At 51.2% G+C, this 24,187-nt stretch overlaps 1 protein-coding gene and 1 long non-coding RNA gene across 6 annotated transcripts; one reads left to right on the forward strand and one right to left on the reverse strand.

The window, feature by feature from the left end:
* Positions 1 to 576: 576 nt before the first annotated feature.
* Positions 577 to 7,264, reverse strand: LOC143827100 (uncharacterized). Of its 5 annotated transcripts, XR_013227186.1 has the most exons (8): positions 7,107 to 7,264; positions 5,208 to 5,385; positions 5,038 to 5,108; positions 3,652 to 3,844; positions 2,602 to 2,655; positions 2,107 to 2,220; positions 1,264 to 1,908; positions 577 to 807 (listed from the first exon to the last, which is right to left on the reverse strand). It is a non-coding gene; the product is annotated as an uncharacterized LOC143827100 (long non-coding RNA). The 5 variants fall into 5 exon arrangements; XR_013227188.1 differs by lacking the exon at positions 7,107 to 7,264 and having other exon boundaries at positions 3,652 to 3,701; positions 5,208 to 5,524; XR_013227187.1 differs by lacking the exon at positions 7,107 to 7,264 and having other exon boundaries at positions 3,652 to 3,754; positions 5,208 to 5,524.
* Positions 7,265 to 7,696: 432 nt separating this feature from the next.
* ERCC4 (ERCC excision repair 4, endonuclease catalytic subunit) lies at positions 7,697 to 22,515 on the forward strand. The gene is made up of 11 exons (XM_077316457.1): positions 7,697 to 7,916; positions 9,341 to 9,521; positions 10,286 to 10,481; positions 10,877 to 11,084; positions 13,269 to 13,449; positions 14,502 to 14,630; positions 15,164 to 15,274; positions 16,538 to 17,111; positions 17,968 to 18,060; positions 19,802 to 19,914; positions 21,203 to 22,515. Exons 1-11 carry the CDS (start codon positions 7,734 to 7,736, stop codon positions 21,934 to 21,936), a joined length of 2,703 nt encoding a protein of 900 aa, XP_077172572.1. The 5' UTR covers positions 7,697 to 7,733; the 3' UTR covers positions 21,937 to 22,515.
* Positions 22,516 to 24,187: the final 1,672 nt, after the last annotated feature.

A 24,187-nucleotide genomic window follows, 5' to 3' on the forward strand; every position in this document is an offset into this window, starting at 1 on the left:
CCACAAGCCTGACCTTTAATCGCCGGCTGACCTTTACCGTTTGCAAGAGCGACCATCTAGCGATTTGTTCACTCCCTTGTAATGATTTGTCATTTGAAGGGATAGCAATTCCCTCAGCACCCAAAGGCCATTATTTCTACGGGTGGGAAAGGGGGGGGGGAGCGCCTGAGTGTAATTGGAAAGCTATAACCTTTGCCGTAGTGATGGGTGATCATTATGAGAGTATTGACAAGGGGGGGGAAGAACCGAGGTCGTTTAGATGTCCAAGGCAGTCAGCCCTGGAAGCCAAGTGACACAAGTTCATCTTTTGCAAACGAACTAATCCAATGCTTCTCGGAATATTGAGCCGATAAATCATATACTAAGCAGGAAAAAAAAGCACACGGGAGCCATTCCTATGTAGGGATCGGCTCAGAGAGAAGAGATTTGGGCTTTGCAGTCTCCGAGAGGGGAAAGACCCGGATATCGACCCCTTGCCTAGATGACCACCTCACCCAAACACGGCAAAGAAGCACAAATGTCAGAAGTCAACAAGGGTTATTAAAGAGGAAGAAAACATCACGAAGAAACTTTACGAAGAAACAAAAATTTATATCAAAATATTTACAACTATCTACAATATATACAAAAACAAGCCCGTAGACAGTGGAGGCCCCGCTGAAGCTGTGCCCACAGCCCCCCCCCCACACACACACACCCCTGGGACGCTGGTGATGCGGCCCAGGCAATCCGGGGTGGGGCTGGAGGTGAGCTGGCTGCAGGTGGCTCCTGGGAGTTAATCGGGGTGTCCGTCGCGGCAGGGTGCACCTGTGGTAAAAGAGAGGCACACAAATCAGCCTGTGCTTGCGCTCGTGGCTTTGGAGCAATGGTGAATCCTGGTCTGACTGTGCAGAAGGCAATCCCAGAGGCTAATCTGGCTTCGCAGCGGATATTTGGTGGCCAGTCGGGTGCGACTTCCATGCCGAAGGCCCCCAGCTCAATCTCCCAGGCAGCAGCGAAAGTGGAAGGGGACAGCTACAGCCAATTTACATGAAGCTCACCTAATGCTAAGAGGCAGGCCAAACACAGAAGTTCTGTTCAGCCAAAAAGACTCTCTGACCCAGACCCCAGAGAGCTGTTGCCAGTCAGAGGAGAGGAGACAACAGGATCGCGCACTCGGGCGGTGCATGGGGAGGGGGCGAACCACTACAGAGGGCAGATTCCTGACCCTCTCAGCCTCCTTGCTGCCACTGACAGGGTGTCCGAAGGCTGGGTGGGGCATACCTCTATGGATTGGTCTTCATGTGGGATTGGTCCTCGTGTGACCTGGGGATCGGTCTTCATGTGACCTGGAAGACTTCCTGCTGTAGACGAATCCACTGGGTGTGGATCCTCGATACTCAGATTTGAGTGGTTCCAGAGGGAAAGCAGGAAACAGAGAAAGATGCTAGTCTTTATGGGAGCTGATCTTTGGAGGCGCAAAACAGCACGACTCACAACCTCCAAGTTTGCTTCGGTCCTGAGGACGAGGAACTCTCCGAGAGGAAAGCCAAAGACTGGAAGATTTTGTCCATCCCATGCAGGACAAACACCCTCCAGGACATTATCTAAAAGCCCAGATTTAGGCAGGAGACCAAACGGGTCACCCTTCTGGGACTGGGAGAGGTGGGCCTGCCAGCCTTAGCCATCCCTTTGCTTAGACATTGGAGGAATTGGTGGAAGGCCAAGCTTCTGGAGGTCCAAATGGAGGAAAGGAATCTGGGGGTGAACTGCCTCCTTGCCTTCACTGGCAGGACTGGGTGCTGAGCTCGGTGTACCTCAAAAAGAATACATCCACATAACCCAGTGTATTCGTCTCCAGAAGGGGTGCTTTCCCAATGGGAGATGAATCCACTGGGAGTAGATCCACGATCCAGCAATAGCTGATTCCTAGGGAAAAGGAGAAAAGAGAGAAAAGCATCAGACTTTATAGGAGCTGATGTTTGGAGGCGCAGAACAGCATGAAAAGGGAGGCGAAAGGGAGGAAAAGAAGCTGGGGGCGAATCGCCAAGAAGGGCAGACTCCTGACCCTCTCAGCCTCCTTGCCGCCACTGACGGGAGGGTGTCTGAGGGCTGGGATTGGCGTACCTCAAATGATATGTGTCCAGATGACACACTGGATTCGTCTCCACAGGGGTAAGATTCCCAGCTGGAGACCAACCCACTGGGGGTAGATCCTCCGTCGAGGGATGTCACTGAATCCTGGGGGAATGGAGAAAACAGAGAAAAGCGTCAGGCTTTATGGGAGCTGATGTGTGGAGATGCAGAACAGCACAACCCACAACCTCCTCCACTACAAGGAGGGGGCACAGAGGCTGAGAGTCAGGAGCCCCCCACCTGGTCTCTGCCCCGAACTCTTTAGGAGGCTTTGGACAAGACATTCAGCCATTGTCACTCCATGGACAATCAGGTCTCCTTTGAAGAAACGTTTCTCTTTCAGTGACCCAGGAGAACCAGGACCTGACAGATTCTGGCTGCCCACCTGAGGGCCTGTTCCTTGGATTCTTCTCTCTGTCCCTCTGACCCGTAAACCTAACTCTGCCCCTGGGGATCTGCCCAACATACAACCATTGGAAATCTTACTGTGCTCCATATTGAAATGCTGTCCGCGCTGTCCTCATCAAACTCCTTCAAAACCTGCAGGGGTAAATGGGGGTTGGTGAATATCTTCCCACCGTTGGTGGTCATCCGTGCGACGCAAGCCATTCAAACAAAGGCCACAGGAATGGCACTTCTATGTTCAGAAACAGTCTGCCTAGGAGCACTGGGAGGAACTGGGGGACCTAAACCAAGCACGGGACACCTTGGGAGATCTCCGGGAAGGACAACTGGGCTCTAGATAGCAGAGGACAGTTCCCCTGGAAAAGACAGCTGTAGAGTAAGGGGGAATCCTACCTCCCAACCCCTCCCCATATGGTCTCCAGCCCCCAACTCTTCAAGTCCTTCCCAGCCCAGCGATTGGGCACCTGGGCTTTGGATCGATTGTCCTGCCTTTGACGGCCCTTCCTTCCCCAGGAGGATGGCCTGAAGGCAAGATGCTATGGAGGAAGGTTGGGCATGGTTGCCTCTTCTCAGCCCCTTCCTGGCACCTGGCTGGTCCTTTTTCGAAATAGACATCTGAGCTAGATCAGCTACCATTTCGGGAAAGTCCCCTCATTCACTGGTGGAGCACAGAAGGCTCTGTTCAGGTGACCACCCCAAAAAGACCCTCTGACCCAAACCCCAGAGAGCTGCTGCCAGTCAGGAGACTACGGGATCGAGCAATCAAATGGCGCATTGGGCAGAGGTCTATGGAGTCTCCTCCCAGCAGCCAGTTTGCCCTTTCGGTGATCCTGCATTTGGCATGATATGCCCCCTGCTCTTCCACAAGGATCCCCTGTGACATTTGTTCTGAGGACCTCCACTTCCTTGGAAAAGAAAGACCCGCAAAGGAGTCTTTCTGACGCGTTCCTGTGGGTTCTTCCACATTGGCCTCGACCACTTCTGCTTTCTCTCAATTCTCAGCGAACCCTCTCTGGAACCCAGCAGGTTCTGGCTGCCCACCAGAGGACCTGTTCCTTGGAGTCTTCTCTCCCTCCCTCTGATCCATTAACCTAACTATGCCTCTGGGGATCTGCCCAACATACAACTCACAGAAATCTTATGAGACTCCAGAGGTCCTCCTCTGTGATGTCTTCTAATGCCTGCAGAAATGGGGGTTCTTGAATGTTTTCTCTCTTCCTCCCCTGGATGTCATCTGTGTGATGTGAGCCATGCGTCATGACAGGAATGGCCCTTCCATGTTCAGGAGCAGTCTACCTGGGAGTACTGAGAGGAGCTGGGGGACCTAAGCCAGACAAGGGACACCTTGGGAGATCTCCAAGAAGGGCAACTGGGCCCTAGAGGGCAGAGGACAGTTCCCCTGGAGAAAACAGCTGTAGAGTAAGGGTGAATCCAGAGGTCCCTTCCCTTTGAAACCCCTCCCCCCATGGTCTTCAGCCTCCAACTCTCTAAGTCCTTCCAAGCCCACCGATTGGGCACCTGGGCTTTGGACTGATTGTGCTGCCTGCAACAGCCCTTACTTCCCTGGGAGGAAGGCCTGAGGACAAGATGCTAAGGAGGAAGGACAGGCACGGCTGCCCCTTCCCTGCCTGCCCTGCACTTTCCTGGCACCCGGTTGGTCTGTTTTTGAACCAGGCAGCTGAGCTAGATGGGCCTCCTAGGTCCAATCCAGCAGGGGCCCTCTCATGTGCTTTTGGAAGGGTTAGATAAAAACTAGGTCTTATATTCAAGATTGCTGGGACAAAGTGAAAAGGAGGACTATGCCACCCTTAGCCATCACGTGGCCTAGGGATTCGAGGAGTTGGCGGAAGGCTGAGCTCTCTGGAGGGCTAAAGGGAGGAAAAGAAGCTGGCGAACTGCCAGGTTTCTTTAAATGTTACAGATGGGTAAAGTAATAACCTTTGAATCCAATGGCACCTTTAGGACCCAGAAAGATTGATTCAAGGTGTAAGCTTCGTCCTAAAGGTGCCATTGGACTCAAATTTTGTTGTGCTTCTTCAGACTAACATGGCTATCCCCTTGAATATAGGTGGGGTGCATTTAGTGCCAGGAAGGGGTCATTAGCGTAAAGATGCCTATGTCACTGAGCAATAACTACAGCTCAGACTGGAATAGCACAGTTGGTGAGGCAAATTAGCATACAGATGATAAAGGAATTCACTACACAGGTGAGAACATTGTTCATAACAAGATTTAAGCTGGGAGTCTAGAGTGCCATACAAGCAAGCGTGGACTGCATTGCCCTCTACAGGACTGAGTGGCATATTGCAACCAAGATGCACCCATGAAGCCTGAGACGAAATCACTTCTGGAAAGATTGTCTGATGCAAACAGTTCCTGACCCCAAGGGAGCCTCTCACAAATGAAAGGTTAATTGTAAAATACATTTTTGAGAGGTGGGGGAAACCATTCCCCCTTTGAGGGGTGACTGTCCTCATTACTCAGATGATGAGAGAATCGACTTTAACGCTCGCTTACCATTTTTCCCCCTTCATAGTAATTCACAGACCCATGATGGTCTTCAGAATATATTCGAGGTGGTCAAACTCCTGCAAGGGAAAGAGAAATTAATGAAGAGGGGGACTGGCCCATCAGTGACCATTAGCAGCGATGGCTAACTAGAACATCCATGTTGAGAGGCAGTATACCTCAAGAACAATTGTTGGGAGGCGTCAACAGGGGGAAGCTTTGCCTTCTGCGCTACTCCTTGTGCATCATCTGCAGCATCTTGACGGACTCTTATGAAACAAGTCACTGGACTTGATTGGCCACTGGTCTGATTCAGCAGGGCTCTTCTTTTGTTCCAGGGTCATGGTAGCATGTTCACTGCCAATGAGAACAGTCACTGAGTCATAGGAACATAACAGAATCCATGTTGGAGTAGGCCAGTCGCCCATCCAGTCCAACACTCTGTGTCACCCAGTGGCCAAAACCTTGGTGCAATCAGGAGGTCCACCAGTGGGGTCAGGACCTCAATTTTCCCCTTGCCCCCCCACCCCAAGCACCAAGAATACAAGAGCATCACAGCTGCGGACACAGTGTTCCATTCCAACCTTGTGGCTAATAGTCACTGATGGACCTCAGCTCCATATATATATCTAGTCCCTTCTTGAAGCTGAGGCTTATAAAGGTAAATGTATCCCCTGTGCAAGCACCAGGTCATGTCTGACCCTTGGGGTGACACCCTCTAGTGTTTTCATGGCAGATTCAATATGGATGGTTTGCCATTCCCTTCCCCAGTTTACCCCCCAGCAAGCTGGGTACTCATTTTACCGATCTCGGAAGGATGAAAGGCTGTCAACCCTGAGCCGGCTGCTGGGATCAAACTCCCAGCCTCATGGGCAGAGCTTTCAGACTGCATGACTGCTGCCTTACCAGTCTGCCACAAGAGGCTCTGTCTGTGCTTATAGTCACCACCAAATCCCCTCTTTATCTTATCTCCTCTCGAAGCTGTCTGTGCTGGCAGGAATGAATTCTGCAGCAGTGAATTCCCTGTGCGTATAACTCTTTGGGTGAAGAACTTCCTTTGATCTATCCTTAGCCTATTGCTCTTTCATTTCTTTGAGTGCCCACAAATCCTTGTATCGTGAGAAAGGGAGAAAAGGACTTCTTCCTCTACCTTCTCCAGAAGAACACAGCCTACCTAAATTGATTTCAAATTGATTTCAAAGTTTGCGATCTTGCTCCTCCAGAAACAGGAGGGCATCAGACCCAGCGTTCCCCATGTAGGAGTACATAAAAGCATTCAGATGGATGTTTGCCCCACAGTTGCCACTCACAGCATGAAAAATGGGGTGGTGGAACTGCTGTCAGGCTGTGGCTGACGTATGGCCACCCTGGAGGGCAGGGGTGGCCAAACTGGGGCTCTCAAAAACATCCATGGATGACAATTCCCAGGAGCCCCTGCCAGCACATCTGGAAAGCCCCAGTTTGGCCAACCCTGATGTAGGGTTCTCAAGGAAAGAGACGCCCAGATGTGGCAGGCCATTGCCTGCTTCTACCCAACGACTCTGGATTTCCTTGGTGGAAACACAAAGTGCACCCCTTTACAAAGGTGCCAGCGTAACGCCTCTGTCAGCAAATCCAGAATGTCCCCCAAACTAGGCCGCCTCAGAAACTCTTTGCACTGAGGGAAGAATTTATCTTCACGTCCCACTGGTTGCAAAAATTTTTCACGGGCTTCAATTTGAAGCCGTTTGTGCCGGCATCTTGGTTGGTTTGTGCCGGCATCCTTCCCCTCTTCCTGGAAACCAGCCGGGAAATTAACACCAGAACCGACTGACCCACATGGCCAATGTCAGATGACTCGGCAGAGTCCCGGTTTTAAAAAAATTTAATAGCTCGTTGTAAATGTCTTTATGCTTCCTCGGTACATGTTTTTAGCCACCCCGAGCCTGTTGCCCGGGGAGGGGGAATAAATCTAATTAATCATCATGGCCCTCCTGACAAACAAACAAACAAACAAACAAACAAACAAAAAAACAAAAAAACAAACAAAAAAACCCCCTAAAAAAACACTTTGACAAAGCACTGCTTGGAGGTTTCACCTCCTTTTGTGGAGAAAATTGCTCTTTAACAGGGGGTTTCATGGTGGGGAGAGATCGTTTTTAACTGTTCTGAGGGGAAAGCCCTCGAGAGAGAGAGAAGGGAGCCGTTGACCAACTGTAGGGGGCACGCGCTGCATGCAAAAAAGCCCACGTGGGTGGCCCAACGGCGGCCCCCTCGTGCTCACGGACTGCAATTCCCATGAGCCCCCTGCCAGCATGCGCTGGCAGGGGGCTCATGGGAATTGCAGTCCGTGGACATGAGGATAGCCTCTGGTTGTCAGAAGGGCTGGCGCTACTAACAGGCTTTTATGGTCCCTTCATAAATATATAAATATATATGGTCCCTTCATAAATATAATGCCCCACTCCGTCACCTCAGAGGCGCTTCTGCGCATGCGCGGGACGCCGAGCCCGAGCGGGTGGCCACGAGCATGCGCAAAGCCCAAGAGAGATTGAAAGGCTGAGAGTGACAGAAAGAAAGATGGGGCGGGGGAGGCTTTTCTTAGTTTGCGCGTGCGCGAGGCAGCTTCGACGGGCGGTCCGGGATGGCGGCGAAGGCGCTGGGGGGGGGGGCTTGTCGCGCATGCGCGTTGGCGTCGCCGCTCATTGACAGCGCCGCTCCCCGCCATGGCGGCGGAATCTGCGCCGCTGGAGCACGAAACGCAGATCTTCCTGGATCTTTTCCACCAGGACGGGCTGGTGGTGTGCGCCCGGGGGTTGGGCATCGACCGGCTCCTCCTGCGCTTCCTCCGCCTCTACTGCGTGCCCAGCGGCTTGGTCCTGGTCCTGAACACCAGCCCTGCAGAGGAGGTCAGGGGGAGATGGGCAGGGGGGGGGCGCGCCGGGGTGAGAAACCGGGGCTGCAAAGGGAGGAAAGCAGGGGATATCATCTTCAGCATCATCTCAATTAAAAAAAACAATTTGCAGCTTTCCTTCCCCACGCCCACAAGGCAGGGCACCTTTTGAGAACTGCGGGTGTCGTTTTGAATGCCGCTGCAGCCCTCTGCTTTTGCAGCCTTGCCTAGATCGGTGGGGTGCAACCTTGACTGCCCAGACTGCGACTCGATTCGAGTCCGGGGGCAACTTTAAGACCTATGAAGGTGGATGCAAGGCGTGAGCTGCCGTGTGCAGGCACGCTTCCTCCAAGGATTACTGTTTCAGCTGTTTCAAGCGCTGTACAAGTGCAAAAGGCAGACAACACCGGGCTCTGGACTAAGCCATTTAGACCCGTGCATGCAATGCACAACTTTCAGGCAGCAGTACAGTGGGACCCCTCGAGATCACATTTGTTGGCTCCTGAATGTGAGGCTGGATTATTATTTACTGCGTGTCCCCCTCTTTTTTTGGGGGGAGGGGGGTGACTGGGTCATTCTCAGGGAGGGTGAGTGGCATAAAGGTACTTTCATGGGCTGGCTATTGGAAGCCTCCTAAAGAAGAGAGAAGGGGCCGCTGAAAGCTTTTTAGAACTGATTCTGTGAAGGCTCAAGGGGGTGGCAGGTGACAGTGGAGGAGCGATCGGGTGGTGAGTGTCCAGCATGGTGCAGGGGGCTGGACTAGATGACCCAGGAGGTCCCTTCCAGCTCTGTTATTCTGTGACTCTATGGAAATCCTCTGTGCCACCAAACTGGGGCTCTCCAGATGTTTTAACTAACAAAAATTGTGAGAGAAACCAACTCAGAAAAATGTGGGGGGATAGACCATACCGTTGGGTTACGATGCATATAGTAAGCAGCCCACTGCTGAAATAATTTACCCCCTGAAGAATTGTTGAATACAGCCATCCGCCTTGGGAACCAAAGTGACCAGGGGGCATCACCTGGGCATGGAATTGGGGTCCCTGTGGGTGGGCAGGCCATTGTGAATTTCCTGCATTCTGCAGGAGGTTGGACTAGATGACCCCGGAGGTCCCTTCCAACTCTGTGATTCTATAAAGGTGTCTCCATTGTCCTCCCCCCTCCCCTTGGTGCGGTTGGACTAGAGGTACATCAACGGTGATTTTAACTGGTCACAGATGGCGCTGTCAGAAGGACCCCGGACTCACTCCCTAGGCTTGAGTTCATAAGGGGGGTGGGAGCCACAGTCTCTTCCCGCAGAAGCCAGTCTAAAATGCTCTCTGGAGCTGACCCTCGGCTCAAACAAACTGTCACTGCTGTTTTCCGCTGTAGACGTTTTACTGCCTGTCTGTCCGCCTTCACACCCTTTGGGCTTATGTCAACTCGTGTCCTTTGACCTAGGAGTTCTTCATCGACCAGCTGAGAGCCTCAAACGTGATTCACCTTCCCCAGCGCATCACCAATGAAATCCCCAGCAGCAGCCGGTACGAAGTGTACCTGCAAGGCGGCATCATCTTCGCCACAAGCCGGATCCTTGTGGTGGATTTCCTGACCGGCAGAATCCCTTCGGACCTGATCACCGGTAAGAAGCTTGCTGGGGGGGGGCGGCCGAGCTCTAATTTGGGATGCCTCCCCTCCAGGAAGCTCCCTGAGAAATTCGAACTGTTGCCCCTTCCGTGTGATCTCACCTACCCACCGTGTGAGCTTACATGCATGCATACCCCACGGCAGCTTGATGTGGAAACTGCCCATGTTTGAGGGGAATGCCTCAATTTGTGCAATTCTTTAACTTGTAGAATCATAGAGTTGGAAGGGACCTCCTGGGTCATCTAGTCCAACCCCCTGCGCTCTGCACACAACCCTATCGCTCATCCACTGTCACCTGCCACCCCCTTAAGCTTCCACAGAAGCAGCCTCTGCAAAAAGAAGTGTCAAAAAGAAGGGACAGAGGTTCAGAGACGACATCCGCGAGTTCTTTCAGTACTCTGGGATGCAGTTCATCTGGCCCAGAAGACTTTGTTTCATTTAAAGAACCTAGGTGTTTGTGGGCTGCCCCAACAGGGATCCTGTTCCACCCTTCCCATCTCCTCTGTTGTGTTACGTTTTTTTTTTACACTGAGCACTATTTCCCTCACAAGAGAAGACCGAGGAGAAATAGGAGGTAAGCAGTTCAGCCCTGTCTTCATCATCATCTGTTATAACTTCGCTTTCTTGTCCTCGCAGTGGTCCTGCCATGTCCCTACCCTTTTCCTTACTTGAAACATTTTAAACACTTTGGGCCTGCCTCGATGGGCTCCCTCAGTTCCTTCCCGTGACCCTCCCGCGCCCCGTTGCGTGTCTTTCCAGGCATCCTGGTGTACAAGGCCCACCGAATCATCGAGTCGTGCCAGGAGGCCTTCATCTTACGGCTCTACCGGCAGAAGAACAAGCAGGGCTTCGTCAAGGCCTTCTCCGACAGCGCCGTCTCCTTCAGCACGGGGTTCTGCCACGTGGAAAGAGTCATGCGCAATCTCTTCGTCCGGAAGCTTTACCTGTGGCCCAGGTGAGCCGTGCCCGCAAGTAAATTGAACACAGGCTGCCTTGTGCCGAATCAAACCGTCTTAGAATCATAGAGTTGGAAGGGGCCATAGAGGCCATCTAGTCCAACCCCCTGCTCAACGCAGGATCAGCCCTAAGCATCCTAAAGCATCCAAGAAAAGTGTGCCTCCAACCTTTGCTTGAAGACAGCCAGTCTTCCTCACAGCCAGCATTGTCTACTTCAGCGGTGACCAAATAGTGGCTCTCTGGATGTCCATGGACTACAATTCCCATAAGCCCCTGCCAGCACGCAATTCCCATAAGCCCCTAGCATCATGAATTGGCACAAAGCATCTTAGCAGTGCTCCATGATCTCTCTCTCTCTCTCTCTCTCTCTCTCTCCCCCAACCCTCTCCCCAGGTTTCATGTCGCGGTCCACTCCTTTTTGGAGCAGCACAAGCCGGAGGTGGTGGAATTGCACGTGAACATGACGCCGGCCATGTGCGCCATCCAGAGCTCCATCCTGGACATCCTGAACGCTTGCTTGAGGGAACTGAAGCACTGTAACCCCGCCCTGGAAGCGGAGGATCTGTCGCTGGAAAACGCCATCGGAAAGGCTTTTGACAAGGTAAGCGTCCGTTCACTTTCGTTCACGTGGCACTCAGCTCTGCAGGACCGTGCAGCTGTTCTGGGGGCGACGTGAACCCGTCTGCAGCGTAATTAAGATCGAGGGGCGCGATCCAGCCGTGGCTGGATTCTATTTCTCTTCTCCTGCCAGCTGCATTTTGTTTAGGAAAGGAAAGTCTGTATCCTCTTTTTCCCCCCTTTTTTTTAAAATGAAGAACTGAGACATCTGTTATGAGTTCGGCGAAGTTTTTCCATGAAAGTGTGTTTTGTTATCTCTCCAAGGCCCTGGCAGGCTTATCGTACGCTTGTTAACAACGGAATCGTTCCGGGCCAGGACCGTCACATAGCTAGCCTTGTGCTACATCGGCGTCCCTCTCTCTCCGCGCCAAATAGATAGAGTGAACGCCAGAGGTCAAGGGGAGCGAATCATTTGGCGTTGCCGAGACGGTAGAAAGACGAGACTGGATTTTGCGTGCAAAGAGGCCCAGATTGGCAAAAAGACAGACCCTGCTGTGTAGACCCCCCACCCCACCCCCTGCCACATGGACGTTCTAATGAGAAAGCCATGCTCTGTCACCCCAGGCAACCTCTACATCATAAAATGCTCTGCGGTTAGAGAGAGGAGACTTATTCAAACATGGAGGTGTCCAGTGAAGTGGACGAACTGCCAATTCCTGGGAGGCAAAAAACTGGGGCAGCGCGGTATAGTGGTGAGACAATTTGACAAGCCCGGGGAGTCACAGGTTCAGATCCCCATCGGCCCTGCCGCTTGCTGGGCCGTGTTGGTCTTCTGTCTCTCTCCCTCTCAGCCTGACCTACCACACCAGATTGTTGTTGAGGTAACGTGGAAGAGGAGAGAACTGTGTTAATTTACTGGAAGAGGATGTATTTTTCTGGGAGTGCCTCTGAGCTTCTTGGAAGGTGGTTGGGATAAGAATGTGCTAGTAAAGAAAATGAACGTTTTCGCACCTCGCCGTAATTTGCCGCCGTAAGGCATGGCAGGCGAGCAGACCTTTATTACAGTCATGGACCGGCAAATGTATTTATTTATTTTTAAATTTATATCCCGCCTCTCCCGACAAGGCCAGCTCGAGGCGGCTTGCAAAGTAAAAAAAATAACAATAACCCCCTAAAAACTGTATAACAACAAACATCTTCCCAACCCTTCAGTTAAAACTAACGTTAAAAATAATATCAAGATAGCGATACAAATTCAAACACACACACCCACACACCCAACTTCACTGCTCCAGCCACAAGCCACAGTATCTCCAGGTTGTGATCTTCCTAACAGATGGCGTGGCAGGGGTTTAAAGGTAAAGGTATCCCCTGTGCAAGCACAGAGTCATGTCTGACCCTTGGGGTGACGCCCTCTAGTGTTTTCTTGGCAGACTCAATACGGGGTGGTTTGCCAGTGCCTTCCCCAGTCATTATCGTTTACCCCCCAGCAGCAAGCTGGGTACTCATTTTACCGACCTCAGAAGGAAGGCTGAGTCAACCTTGAGCCGGCTGCTGGGATTGAACTCCTAGCCTCATGGGCAGAGCTTTCAGACTGCATGTTTGCTGCCTTACCAGTGCGCCAAAAGTGGCCTAAGCCGTTGTGTGGTCCATCTCTTTTGGGATTTTGATTGACGGATGGATTTCTGGGCTGCCCCTCCTACGGCTTCCGGTAAAACCACCCAGCAATTTCCAGAAGCAGGCATCAAGCAATCCTTCATTGAACCAAAGAATTAACTGTTAAGAAAACCCATTCAACAGTGTGACCAGTGGGTGGCAGCAATCGCCGATCCTCGATACATCATACAGCCTCTTTCGCGTATCAGAATGCGCAAGAATGTTTGGGCTTCCTCGGGAGGTGGTGGGTTCCCCATCTTTGGAGATTTCTAAACAGAGGCTGGAGAGCCACCTGATGGAGAGGCTGATTCTGTGAAGGCTCAAGGGGGTGGCAGGTGACAGTGGGTGAGCGAGAAGGTTATGAATGTCCTGCATAGTGCAGGGGGTTGGACTAGATGACCCATGAAGTCCCTTCCAACTTAGGATTCTATGAATATTTATTTGCATTCATGAGGACCAGGAGCTTTTCTTCAGAAAACAGACATCCAATGAATGATTCAGGGTTTTCAACCTGCGTTTCCATTCAGATCAACTGTATATTCTGTGCTGTTTCCCCCCATCCCGTGTTTAGACCATTCGCCACTATCTAGACCCTCTCTGGCACCAGCTCGGCGCGAAGACGAAATCGTTGGTGCAAGATTTGAAGATTCTCCGGACTTTGCTGCAGTATTTAACGCAGTACGACTGCGTCACCTTCCTTAACCTTTTGGAGTCCTTAAGGGCTTCGGAGAAAAACTTCGGTCAGAATTCAGGTAGGAGTGGCCCAGCTTTTTCCTTCTTCTTCTTTTTTTTTAACAAGTCAAGCAGGACTGTAACACATTTTCAAACCCGCACGCTATAAATGTTTTCAGCCAACTGTTTGCAGCCAGCCGTGAGGCTGTGGGCTCCACTGACGGTTAATTTATTCAGCCTCCCACTTCGCGTCTGTTACTTGAAAACAGGCAGCGTTCCCGTCAGAACCCTACAAAAAAAATAATAAATAAATTCAAGAATTACATAAACCCCGCAGGCGGAGGAAGGGCAAGGGGGGCAGAAGGGAGAGTTGTTTGAGGTCCTGCTTAAGGGCACCGATGCGGAGGGTTCCTGCACAGGGCGGGGGTTTTGAGTGTCGGCCTAGGACCCGGGGGCCGCCGGTTCGAATCCCCACATGCCCTCAGCCTTGCTGGGAGATTTCGGGCAGCGCAAGTGCTCTCAGCCTGGCCTGTGGTGGGTTGCGGAAGGAATAGGCTGTGAGTCTCCTGCTCATCGGCTGCTTCCTGAGGCTGTGCCATCCAGCCCGATATCCCCCTGGAAGCATCTCTCAGGTTTCGGGGTGGGGGCTTTTGTTCCCATCTCGGCCCTTAGTGCTGCCTCCCTCCCAGTCCCTGTCGGCCGCTCCCCTGAAGGTCTGCACAATCCATCCGTGTTCCATTTTTAAAATGCGTGCCAAGCGCTGTCACGTTGCAGCCAGAGGGCCGTGGACTACAATCCCCATGAGCCCCTGCCAGCAGGGGCTCATGGGGATTGTAGTCCACGGCCCTCTGGAGAGCTACAGTCTGGCCGCCCCCACAATAGAGCTTTCTTATGATGTTTTATATGCCCTTAAAGGTTTTTGAATTTGAATTTGATTTGCTTTCGAGCCGAGAAAAGTTCAGAGGTGGTTTGCCGTTTGCTTGCTCCTGCGGAGCGACTGGATTTCTTTGGGGTGGGGAGCGGCCTCCTATTCGAGATCCCTTGGGGTCCGAGCACCACGGCTTCAGCAGAACAGTCGGGAAGGAAGGGGTATTTCCGATGTCTAATGCTTTCACCTTTCCTCATCGCCCAGGCTGGCTTTTTCTCGATTCTAGCACGTCCATGTTCGTCAACGCCCGAGGCCGGGTTTATCGCCTTCTGGAGAACCAGGAAAAGAAGAAAAGAAAAGCTTCCGGGAAACCAGAGGCGGAGGAAGAAAAAGGTATCGCAAACTGTGGACATAGCGGGCAATTCATGCTTGGACCATTGTGGACATGTTCAGTGCTCCCTTTGTGTAATTTGGATCCAAACCAGAATCGGACACCAAAGCATTACCTGTCTAGACAATGAGTAGATTTTTTCCCCCAAGGAGCTCAGAGCAGTTCTCCCTTCTTCGTTTTATCTTCACAACAACCTTGCAAGGTAGGGTAGGCTAAGCGTGTGCAACTGACCCAAGGTCACCCAGTGAGATTGATAGCTTCATGAGGATAGAACCGGGCAAGCTAACAACTACAGTGGATTGTTTTCCACCTGTACTTTGCAGCTAAATTGCCCACCCAGTCTGGTCCAGCAGCAATAAGAATTTAAAAGTCAAGAACTTGAATTCTTAATTCAGGGGGAGCGGACAGAAGTCATTTCACAATTCCGTTTTAAACCTTTGGCCTACCAAGAGCATTCCCATTAAAGGTTTAAGGCTGGCCATTATGCAAGATGGCATGCAAAAAGTGACCACCCCCCATCCCCCTTGTGTCTCAGGGCAGAGAAGGGAATTGATCTTGGAGAGCAATCCAAAGTGGGAAGCCCTGACAGAGGTGCTCAAGGAGATCGAGACGGAGAACGCCAACAGCGAAGCCCTCGGTGGGCCAGGTGAGGAACAGGGAAGGGCACGTAGAAGTACCTGGCCACTGAGGTTGCGGGCAAGGGGTGCATTTTGAAGGGATCGTGGCAAGCGGCATCCGTCAGTTGTTTTCCCAAGTTTCTATTTCAGCATTTAAAAGTACAAGTATCTATCTAATTTTCTTAACTGCTCACAGCAGTTCACGTTATGAGCTCAATAACACGACAGCCCTATGACAGGGGGGGTTACAACTGATCAGTTCTTGGCTGAGTTGAGTTTTGGGGTTGCCCAGCCCTATATCTTTTCTGGTTAGTTCACCAGACATAGAATCCTAGAGTCGGGAGGGGTCTGCAGGGTCATCTAGTCCAACCCCCTGCAGAACGCGGGGAATTCACAACTCCAAATTCATGAGCGTTAACGTTGTTCACGTGGGTCGTGCATTCTAGCAGGGTCAGAGAAGCTGGCTGCGTATGGATGGTTGTGCTGGGCGTTTTCTACAGTAGAAATGGCCACCATCTGTATTCTTGGGGAGATACAGTAGTCTAGGAGCCGAAAGGGCCGTCGCTGCCAAACCTGACCCTTTCACAAGCCGCCGTAGGAAAATCGGCATCATCGAGCAGTCGGGACTTCCTGGTAATGCCCCTTTTTCATCTTCTCATGGAGCTACTGGCCGTCAAGCAGGCAGCCAATAAAACCAATGGGAAACAAAGTACATGGTTAACTTGTGGCACTCATTGCCAAAGCACAGCCACGAACTTGGATGGCCTTTAGAGAGGGATTCAGCCATTCCTGGAGGACCAATCAGTAGCTGTCAGACATATTGGCTGTCCTGAAGGGCCTAAAACCTGTTTCGGGAGGTCCCAGTTGTTGGTTAAGATGAGGAGTGCTCAGTCCAGTCCATCGTTTCTGCTGGCAGGAGGCATTTCGGTTTGCTGAATAGAACTACGCTGCCTTTCCTCTCTTGTCGTAGCCCCCTGATCTCACCGAAATGCCGTTTGAGGGAGGAAAGGGGGATCCTAAGAACAGCTGGGGGTAGAATCCGAGTTCTGCAGCAGAGTCAGGGAAGGAGCAAATCCCCTCTCCCTGTCCGTTGGTGGAATGTATGGGCAGGATCAACGCAAGACAGCTAGAAACATGCACAATAAAGGTATGGACCAGTTTTGAACAGGTCCAAAAAAACAAGGGAGAGATTTGCTTTTAATCAAAATCTTTTGTTTTTCTGGGTGGCAAGAGAGGGGAGCCGCTAGATTGTTGTCGCCCCGTAAGAGAGCGTCTCTGTTTCTGACCTGCAGGACGGACGCTTATCTGCGCGGGAGACGACCGGACGTGTGCCCAGCTGAAGAAATACATCGCGGTCGGGGCCGAGGCTTTTCTGATGAGGCTGTACCACAAAACCTTTGGGAAGGACAGGGAAGCCAGCGAAGCGTTCCTGAAGGGCCGGAAAGCGGCCGAGTCCCAGGGCAGGGATGCTGGAGAACCTTGGCCGAAAAGGGCCAAAAGTAAACCTCCCAAACTCAAGAAGGGCAAGAAGAAGCGAGAGCTGACTCTCACGCAGATGGTGGGCACGTGCGAGCAGGATGCTGTAGGGGAGAGAGAACCCTACGAAGAGGTCAGCAGCGGCCAGGAGAGCGGCGGGGAAGCCAGGCCCGAAGAATTCCCACTGGACCTCCCCTCGGAATCTTGTTACGGGGTCTTAAAGGAGCCCCTGACTGTTATTCATCCTTTGAACGGCTGCAGCGACCCCTACGCCCTCACGCGGGTCCTGCACAAGGTGGATCCCCGGTACGTCGTCTTGTACGATGCGGAGCTGTCTTTCGTGCGCCAGCTGGAGATCTACAAGGCCAGCAGGCCTGGGAAGCCGTTGAGGTATGTTAGCACCCCCACCACCACCCCCAACTCCAAAAACAGTTCTCATCTTGGAGTCCGCAGTGAATCGGCTTCCGTTCCTCGCCATCTCCACCCGTCGTCTCCAAAACTGGATTTCGTAGCCTATTGAAATTAAGGAGAACTGTGTCATTTAGTTATATCTCTGCTTGGTTAATTCTTCCTGGGGGGGGGGTGGACAGGGAGGGAAGCAAGTTGTGTCCCTTCAGCGAATCTTGTCCCTCATCTTGTTTCATGTAACCCCCTTAGAATTCAGTCTATAAATAATAATTATCTTCTTCTAACCCAGACTTCCTCAAGTTTTTTTATCTTTGAGAAACTCCCGAAACATTCCTCAGGCTTTGAGAAACCCCAGAAGTGGCGCAATCATGGAGAATGTGGTTGGGAAACAGAGCTGTGGACACGCCCACCTGGGGCCCCTCCCCTTCCCACCCCCTCCAGGCTTGTCATTGGACATTGGAGGGTCGACATGACCATATATGGTTGTATTACCCGATAATTGTTCATCAAAAATATTAAAAATTAATTAACTCCCACCTATTCGGGAAACCTTTCCAGGGCCATCAAGAAACCCTGGTTGATAAGACCTGATCTAACAGCACCCATGCATAAATATCTGCCAGTAACTCTCCTTGTACTTCACTGGGAGTTTAATTCCTGAGTGAGAACATTTCGGATCAGGTGTCCCTAATGTTTGCTGAATTGCTTATCGGGAAACCTGATGGAATTTAGATCCATGTGGTCAGGTTGACCTTTAAACAAGGAACAAAAAACAAAAAGCCTTTTCCTTGTATTTCCTCTTGCGAGTTGGAAGTCATCTTTGTGTCTTGCCTTGCAGGGTTTACTTTCTTATATACGGAGGGTCCACGGAAGAGCAGCGCTACCTGACCACGCTAAGGAAGGAAAAGGAAGCGTTTGAGAAACTAATTCGGTAATGTGCAGCTTGCATGCAAGCGCTGCCGATCCTTCGCCTGCTTTGTTTTCGCAGCATATCAGGCCTCTGTCGAACTCACAATAAGTAGACTCGCTGTTGAAGGAAATCTCTTTATCGTAGAAAACGGCAAACCGAGCTCAAGGTGCTCCCTTGCTGGAACTAAAGAGCAAGCTTACAAGCCTAACTTTTATGTTTTCCCTGAGATCCCTCCCCTGCCCACCCCACATTTGAAATTAGGCGCATTGAACAAAACACAAGGCATGAAAGTTTCCCAGTGCAAAGGTCTCCAGTGCAAAGGTTTATGAATGTCAGGCCTCTGTCGAACTCATGATAAGCAGATTCGCTGTTGAAGGAAATCTCTTTATTGAAGAAAACGGCAAACAGAGCTCAAGGTGCTCCCTTGCTGGAACTAAAGGGCAAGCTTACAAGCATAACTTGTAATGATTTCCCTGAGATCCCTCCCCCGCCACCCCCATTTGAAATCAGGCGCATTGAACAAAACACAAGGCATGAAAGTTTCCCAGCCAAGGTTTCCAGCGCAAAGCACATACTGAAAACCTGCACACTATAAAGCATTCCCAATCTATGCATATACAAGATCAGAGCAATTTTTAAAAAGCTCTGAGAAAAAGAGGCCTGCTTACTAACATGGGAACATAGCACAACTCATGGTGAGACCACGGGAACAGGTAACATGTGAACAGTGTCTTGGCAAACAGTTTTCTCAGCCTCTAAAAAGCAGCCTCCTTTGTTCAGCATGCCCATGTGCTGCTGAAGAATTTGAGACTCGGGTTAGTTAGAGATTTGAAAAAGCTTTGTTGCTATGCAGTTTCTCGGCTCTTCTCCCCACCTGGTGTTACCAAGGCAGCAGCTTGTATAAAGAGCTCGGTGCGGTGTGAGATGGTTGCAGTATTACATAATGATTTTTTTTTTGAAGTCACCTTTTCACCCAGGATCAGGTAGCTGATCCCCCGCCTTGTTTTGGCCTGGGGGTGGCCTGATGAGGCAGTGCTTGGAGACAAGCCTGCAGCTAGCAAGCCAGATACTGCCCAGAGAAAAATAAATTCACACAAGCAGTTGCCACACAGAAATCCAGGGGCGTTGTGGATGAATATTCCTCTCTGCCGCCACATGGATGTGATTCCTTTTCTGGGAGGTAACGTGTAAGGATCTCACGCCGCTGAAACCGTTTCAAAAGCTTCTGTTTTCCGGTCTTCTGCCTGCAGTCAGGAGAGGGATGTGGCCCAGCGGCAGAGCATATGTTTTGCTCACGAGGTTCAGTCTCCAGCCTCAGTTCAGTGACAGAGATCCGTGCCTCTCCAGCGACACAGATCCGTGCTACTTGGCGGTAAACCCCATCCACGCGAATGTCATTGGCATGAGCTGAAGCAGGCATCTGAAAGGGGCTCTGGAAAAACTGGAGATGGATGGAGTAATAAGCCACCAGAGCTCAATTGAGACCTCTGTTCTCGGGAAACAGGATACTGAACTAGACAAACTGGCGTCTGATTGGTTCTTCTGTGTCTAAGGAGCATGTGCCCGATTGGCCAAACTGAAGCCAACCACAGGGCTCAGTTACCCTCGGTGCCGATTTTGTCATCGTGACGTTGTGAATGGGTCCCGTTCAGCCTTTTGCACAACTCGGTGGCAAGTGTCCGGCTGGCGCCTCTGCTCTAGCATCTGGTAGCTCCGGCCAGAATGGCTAACTGTGAAAATCTTCCTTTTTGTGCTCTTTCAGAGAGAAGGCCAGCATGGTCATCCCCGAGGAACGAGAAGGAAGAGATGAGACCAATTTGGATCTCGTCAGGGATGCTACGCCTGCTACAGTTTCCACCAATACGCGCAAAGCAGGTCAGGGGCTGAGCTCTTGGACGAGTTCAGAAAGAAACGCCAGATTTCCTTGGCTTGGTTGCCGGAAAGTGTGGGTGGGATCCAGCCAGCCTTCTTACTCAGTTGGACTCCATTCGCCTCCTTCCTGGAGCCCTTGTCCTGTATGGCTTCTGTCCATGCATGCCCCGGGGATCACCAGCAGGGGAAACTGTGAGAAGCTGGCTGGATCCCCCCTTCCAGTGGCCTTGGAACGAGTCCTCTGTATCTTGCCAAAGTTGTTTGTCATTCAGGCAGCCCCCTCTAAGCGTCCCCAACTGCAGGAATGATGCGGGCAGCAGAATCAGCGGGAAAGCACAAAAGGGGAGGAAGCCACGGTGGATGCTCACTTATGGAGGAGCAAGCCAGGAAGGAACCATTGAGGAGTGGGGTGGAGGTGGGCATGATCCTGACCTGCCCTGCTTTCCAAGGTCAGTCTTGGGCAAGGGCATGGAGGAGTGATGTGAGGTTTTAGCCGATTGCTTTCGATGAGAAAACTCCATTTGTAAGAAAATCTCTTTGTTGAAAAGAACAATAATGCTAGCTACCTGGAAGCTTTGCTGAGACTAAATTTCTGCTGTCCGTTGCCCTGCCTTAACCCCCAAGTCCTCCCTGCTCTACCCGCCTGTTCATTTGTAGTCTATGGACATCTGGAAAGCCACAGTTTGGCCACCCTTGTTAGACTGATATGTTTCTGTGACTTATAGGGGAAAAGAAGTGCTCCCTTTTATGGTTTTTTTAATACTTTCACATTACCTTGAGCTCTGTTAAATAAATTGTACCTCTTTCAATCTTCATCAGCAGGATTATCAATCAAAAAGGGTAACAAGATCAGAATGGCTGAATCTGTCTTTATAGAGCAACCAGTCATAAGAAAAGGATGGCTACTCCTGGCTGCTTGCTCTATAAAAGCTGGATTTATCCCCCCTTTGGGTTGTTTTCATCTTGGGTTGCCAAGATCCAGATGCAGAATAAACAAGAATTTTTAATATACATAATATGATATTGAAATCGTTTATTAGCCTGGAGTCGATTGCCCACACAAGCCTGTTCTAGTTTTGTGCATGCTATTTTTGTGTGCTCCTGTTATTTTTGGAATCTGCTGTGGATGGTGGCAGCTCTCCGTGGTTTGGGGAAGAAAATGGCCCTTCCTTTAGGACCCACCTGGGGCTCAGGCCCCAGCACTTAAACCCATTGCCCTGCCTCTGAGCCAGGCTGGGGGATTTGCCTCAGTGCCGACCTTCTGACACACGGCCATTGTTCTTTCTTCCAGGTGGCCAGGAGCAAAAAAGGGTCCAGCACAGCATCGTGGTAGACATGCGTGAATTCCGCAGCGAGCTCCCGTCGCTGATTCATCGCCGGGGCATCGACATCGACCCCGTGACTTTGGAAGTCGGGGACTACATCCTCACGCCCGACATCTGCGTGGAGCGCAAGAGCATCAGCGACCTGATTGGCTCCCTCAACAACGGGAGGCTGTACGGCCAGTGCGTCTCCATGTGTCGCTATTACCAGCGCCCCGTGCTCCTCATCGAGTTCGACCCCAGCAAGTCCTTCTCTCTCGCTCCGCGGGCGTCTCTCCACCAAGAGATCTCCAGCAACGATGTCACGTCCAAACTGGTCCTGCTCACCCTGCACTTCCCCCGCCTCCGGCTCCTCTGGTGCCCTTCCCCTTACGCCACCGCCGAACTGTTCGAGGAGCTGAAGCAGAACCGACTCCAGCCCGACCCGTCGGCGGCCGCGGCGATCACAGCGGATTCGGAAAGCCTTCCCGAGTCGGACAAATACAACCCGGGGCCCCAAGACTTCTTGCTAAAAATGCCAGGGGTGAACGCCAAAAACTGCCAGGCCATCATGAACCACGTCAAGAGCCTGGCAGAACTCATCACTCTCTCTCAGGACAAACTGGCTGAACTGCTGGGCAATGCCGGCAATGCCAAACTGCTCTATGAATTCATCCATTTGCCTTACACCGAAGCCGTTTCTCAAAGGAAAACCAAGAGGTGATGAAGGGCATGTGGACCGAATGGGAAAAGGGCCTTATTCACTGCTCTGATATCTTTTGGACCAGAATGCAGTTGAGGGTTGATTCTGTTTGATTCTGACAAAGTCTTCCTGTGCGCCGGTTGGCGGCACATCACTTTTAGCGTACCCTTTGCCTTAATGTTTTCTCCATGGTGAGATTTTAAAAAAATATATAGAACATGTCAGATTCCCCATCTTCCCCTCCTGCATTTTAGAATATTTCCATTCAAGGCTCCTTTCCCATAAGCTGAAGGTGTGTCATTCCAGGGCGGTTTTTCGTGTCTCTTTTGCTGCACATCAATTGCTCACGCTGTTGCACTTCAGACAGAGAATCGTCACGTCATGTTCATGGATCGGGGCCTTGACTTTCCATGCTGCTAATCGGTCTACCCCTCCAGCTGAGGAGTTGTGTGGGGTAGCATCTTCGGGAATCAGATGTCATGTCATTGTTTCCACGGTCACTGTTTATAGCACGTGTCCTAGTTGCTTGGATCTTTTAAACACATATTGTCTGAGATAGGCCGATGAAATGCCTGTGAATAAACTCATGTCTAGTCTTCATTTCTCCTCCCTAAGCTTTCCTTAGAAGTAGAAGAAGAGCTGGTTCTTATATGCTGCTTTTTTCGACCCAAAGGAGTCCCAAAGCGGCTTACAGTCGCCTTCCCTTTCCTCTCCCCACAACAGACACCCTGTGAGGCAGGCTGAGAGAGCCCTGAGATTACTGAAGAAGAAGAAGAAGAAGAGTTGGTTCTTAAATGGCGCTTTTCTCTTACCCGAAGGAGTCTCAAAGCGGCTTACATTCTCCCTCCCTTTCCTCTCCCCACGACAGACACCCTGTGAGGGAGGTGAGGGTGAGAGAGCCCTGAGATTACTGAAGAAGAAGAAGAAGAGTCTGACACAAAGGGAACAGCCAAAATGGCTGGCACTTTCACAGAACTGTCTGTCACAATTTTGGGGATTTTTATCATGCCGAAGGGAAGACTGGGGGCTGTGCAGATGCGGGGAGAAGATTACCATAACACACCCTGGAGGACTATTGGGTGGGAGAGGGCAGAGATTTATTCTCTGCTGCTATGGAGGGGAAAGGGTTTAAGTTACAGGAAAAAAAGGTTTTGAATCCCCTCTCCGCCGTGAACATTTCCTGGGCAACCTCGGGCCAGTCGCACACTCTCAGCCTTCTCTACCTCGCAGGGTTGTTGTGAGGATAAAGTAGACGGATGACGGACACTGCTTAGGGTCGGCGTTGAGGAGAAAGGCCTTTTAAACTCCGTTGATACCTTTTCTCCATCTGTGCTCTTCCTCCCTACCAGCAAGCTTCCACATGAATTCTGGGTCGCATTGATTTTAGCTGTCACTCCAGCTGATACGCCATGCTGGCTCATAAATGAATAAATTTAAGGAGTGCTGCGAATAACTTCCTGGTGGCCAGAATAGCTTGACTACGGAGCTAATTACCTGTCGGGAGAGAGGGGGTCTTCTTCCCCTCCCTGGAGATTCTTCAGGCAGAGGCTGGGTTGGGCATCTGCTGGGGATGTTCTGGATCCAGCTCTGGGCTCCGTGCAGTGGGCCTTGTGTTCAAACTGCGGTGGTCAACTCAGTCCCCGTCCAACGCTGGGATTCTAGACTGGCTGGCAGCCAGGTGACACGCCCACCCCCTCCACCTGGCAAGCAGGTAGGTTGGCTGGACCCGGGGTAGCCTTGCTGGCAGGGCAACGTCTTTTGGTAGGCCTCCATTTTTGTTTGGAAGGAGCTGCTTGTGGCCCCATCTATCCTACTGTAGTTGGAAGCGGGCTTATCCCACAGCAAGGGGAAAGGATGAGAGAGGGAGGGGGAGATTTTTTCCGGCTGACGTCCCCATTTGCCAACCCAGAAGGGAAAGGCCTGGGGGCACAGATTGCTTGTCTGCAGAGCAACATTAAGGGATGCCCCTTGGAAACAGTCCGAATTGCAAGGAATTCCTTTGGTCAGGGTTGCTAGATATTTGCACAGATGTTCTTTTTACAGCTGCCTGGCTGACAGTTTGACCAGTCAATCTTCTGCCAGTGCAGAGAACTTAGAATATTTTTCACTGAAGAACTAAAGTAATTTGTATTATTTTGCCTCGAAACGTGTCATATACGGGGGCCAAGTGGACCCATAAAACCTGCTTCAGGCGGGACTGTACCTTTATGTACTCAAGTGGCACAAGCAGCAGAGCACTTAGAACCACAGGGCTCAACGGCTTATATCTCCA

The sequence above is a fragment of the Paroedura picta genome, chromosome 17, assembly GCF_049243985.1.
Source record: "Paroedura picta isolate Pp20150507F chromosome 17, Ppicta_v3.0, whole genome shotgun sequence".
In the NCBI taxonomy this organism is placed as follows: domain Eukaryota; kingdom Metazoa; phylum Chordata; class Lepidosauria; order Squamata; family Gekkonidae; genus Paroedura; species Paroedura picta.

Coding starts and splice junctions, on each gene's coding strand:
- ERCC4 (XM_077316457.1), top strand. CDS start 7,734: ATGGCGGCGGAATCTGCGCCGCTGGAGCACGAAACGCAGATCTTCCTG. Junction 13,450..14,501: donor AAACTTCGGTCAGAATTCAG/GTAGGAGTGGCC, acceptor CTCATCGCCCAG/GCTGGCTTTTTCTCGATTCT. Junction 19,915..21,202: donor CACCAATACGCGCAAAGCAG/GTCAGGGGCTGA, acceptor TCTTTCTTCCAG/GTGGCCAGGAGCAAAAAAGG.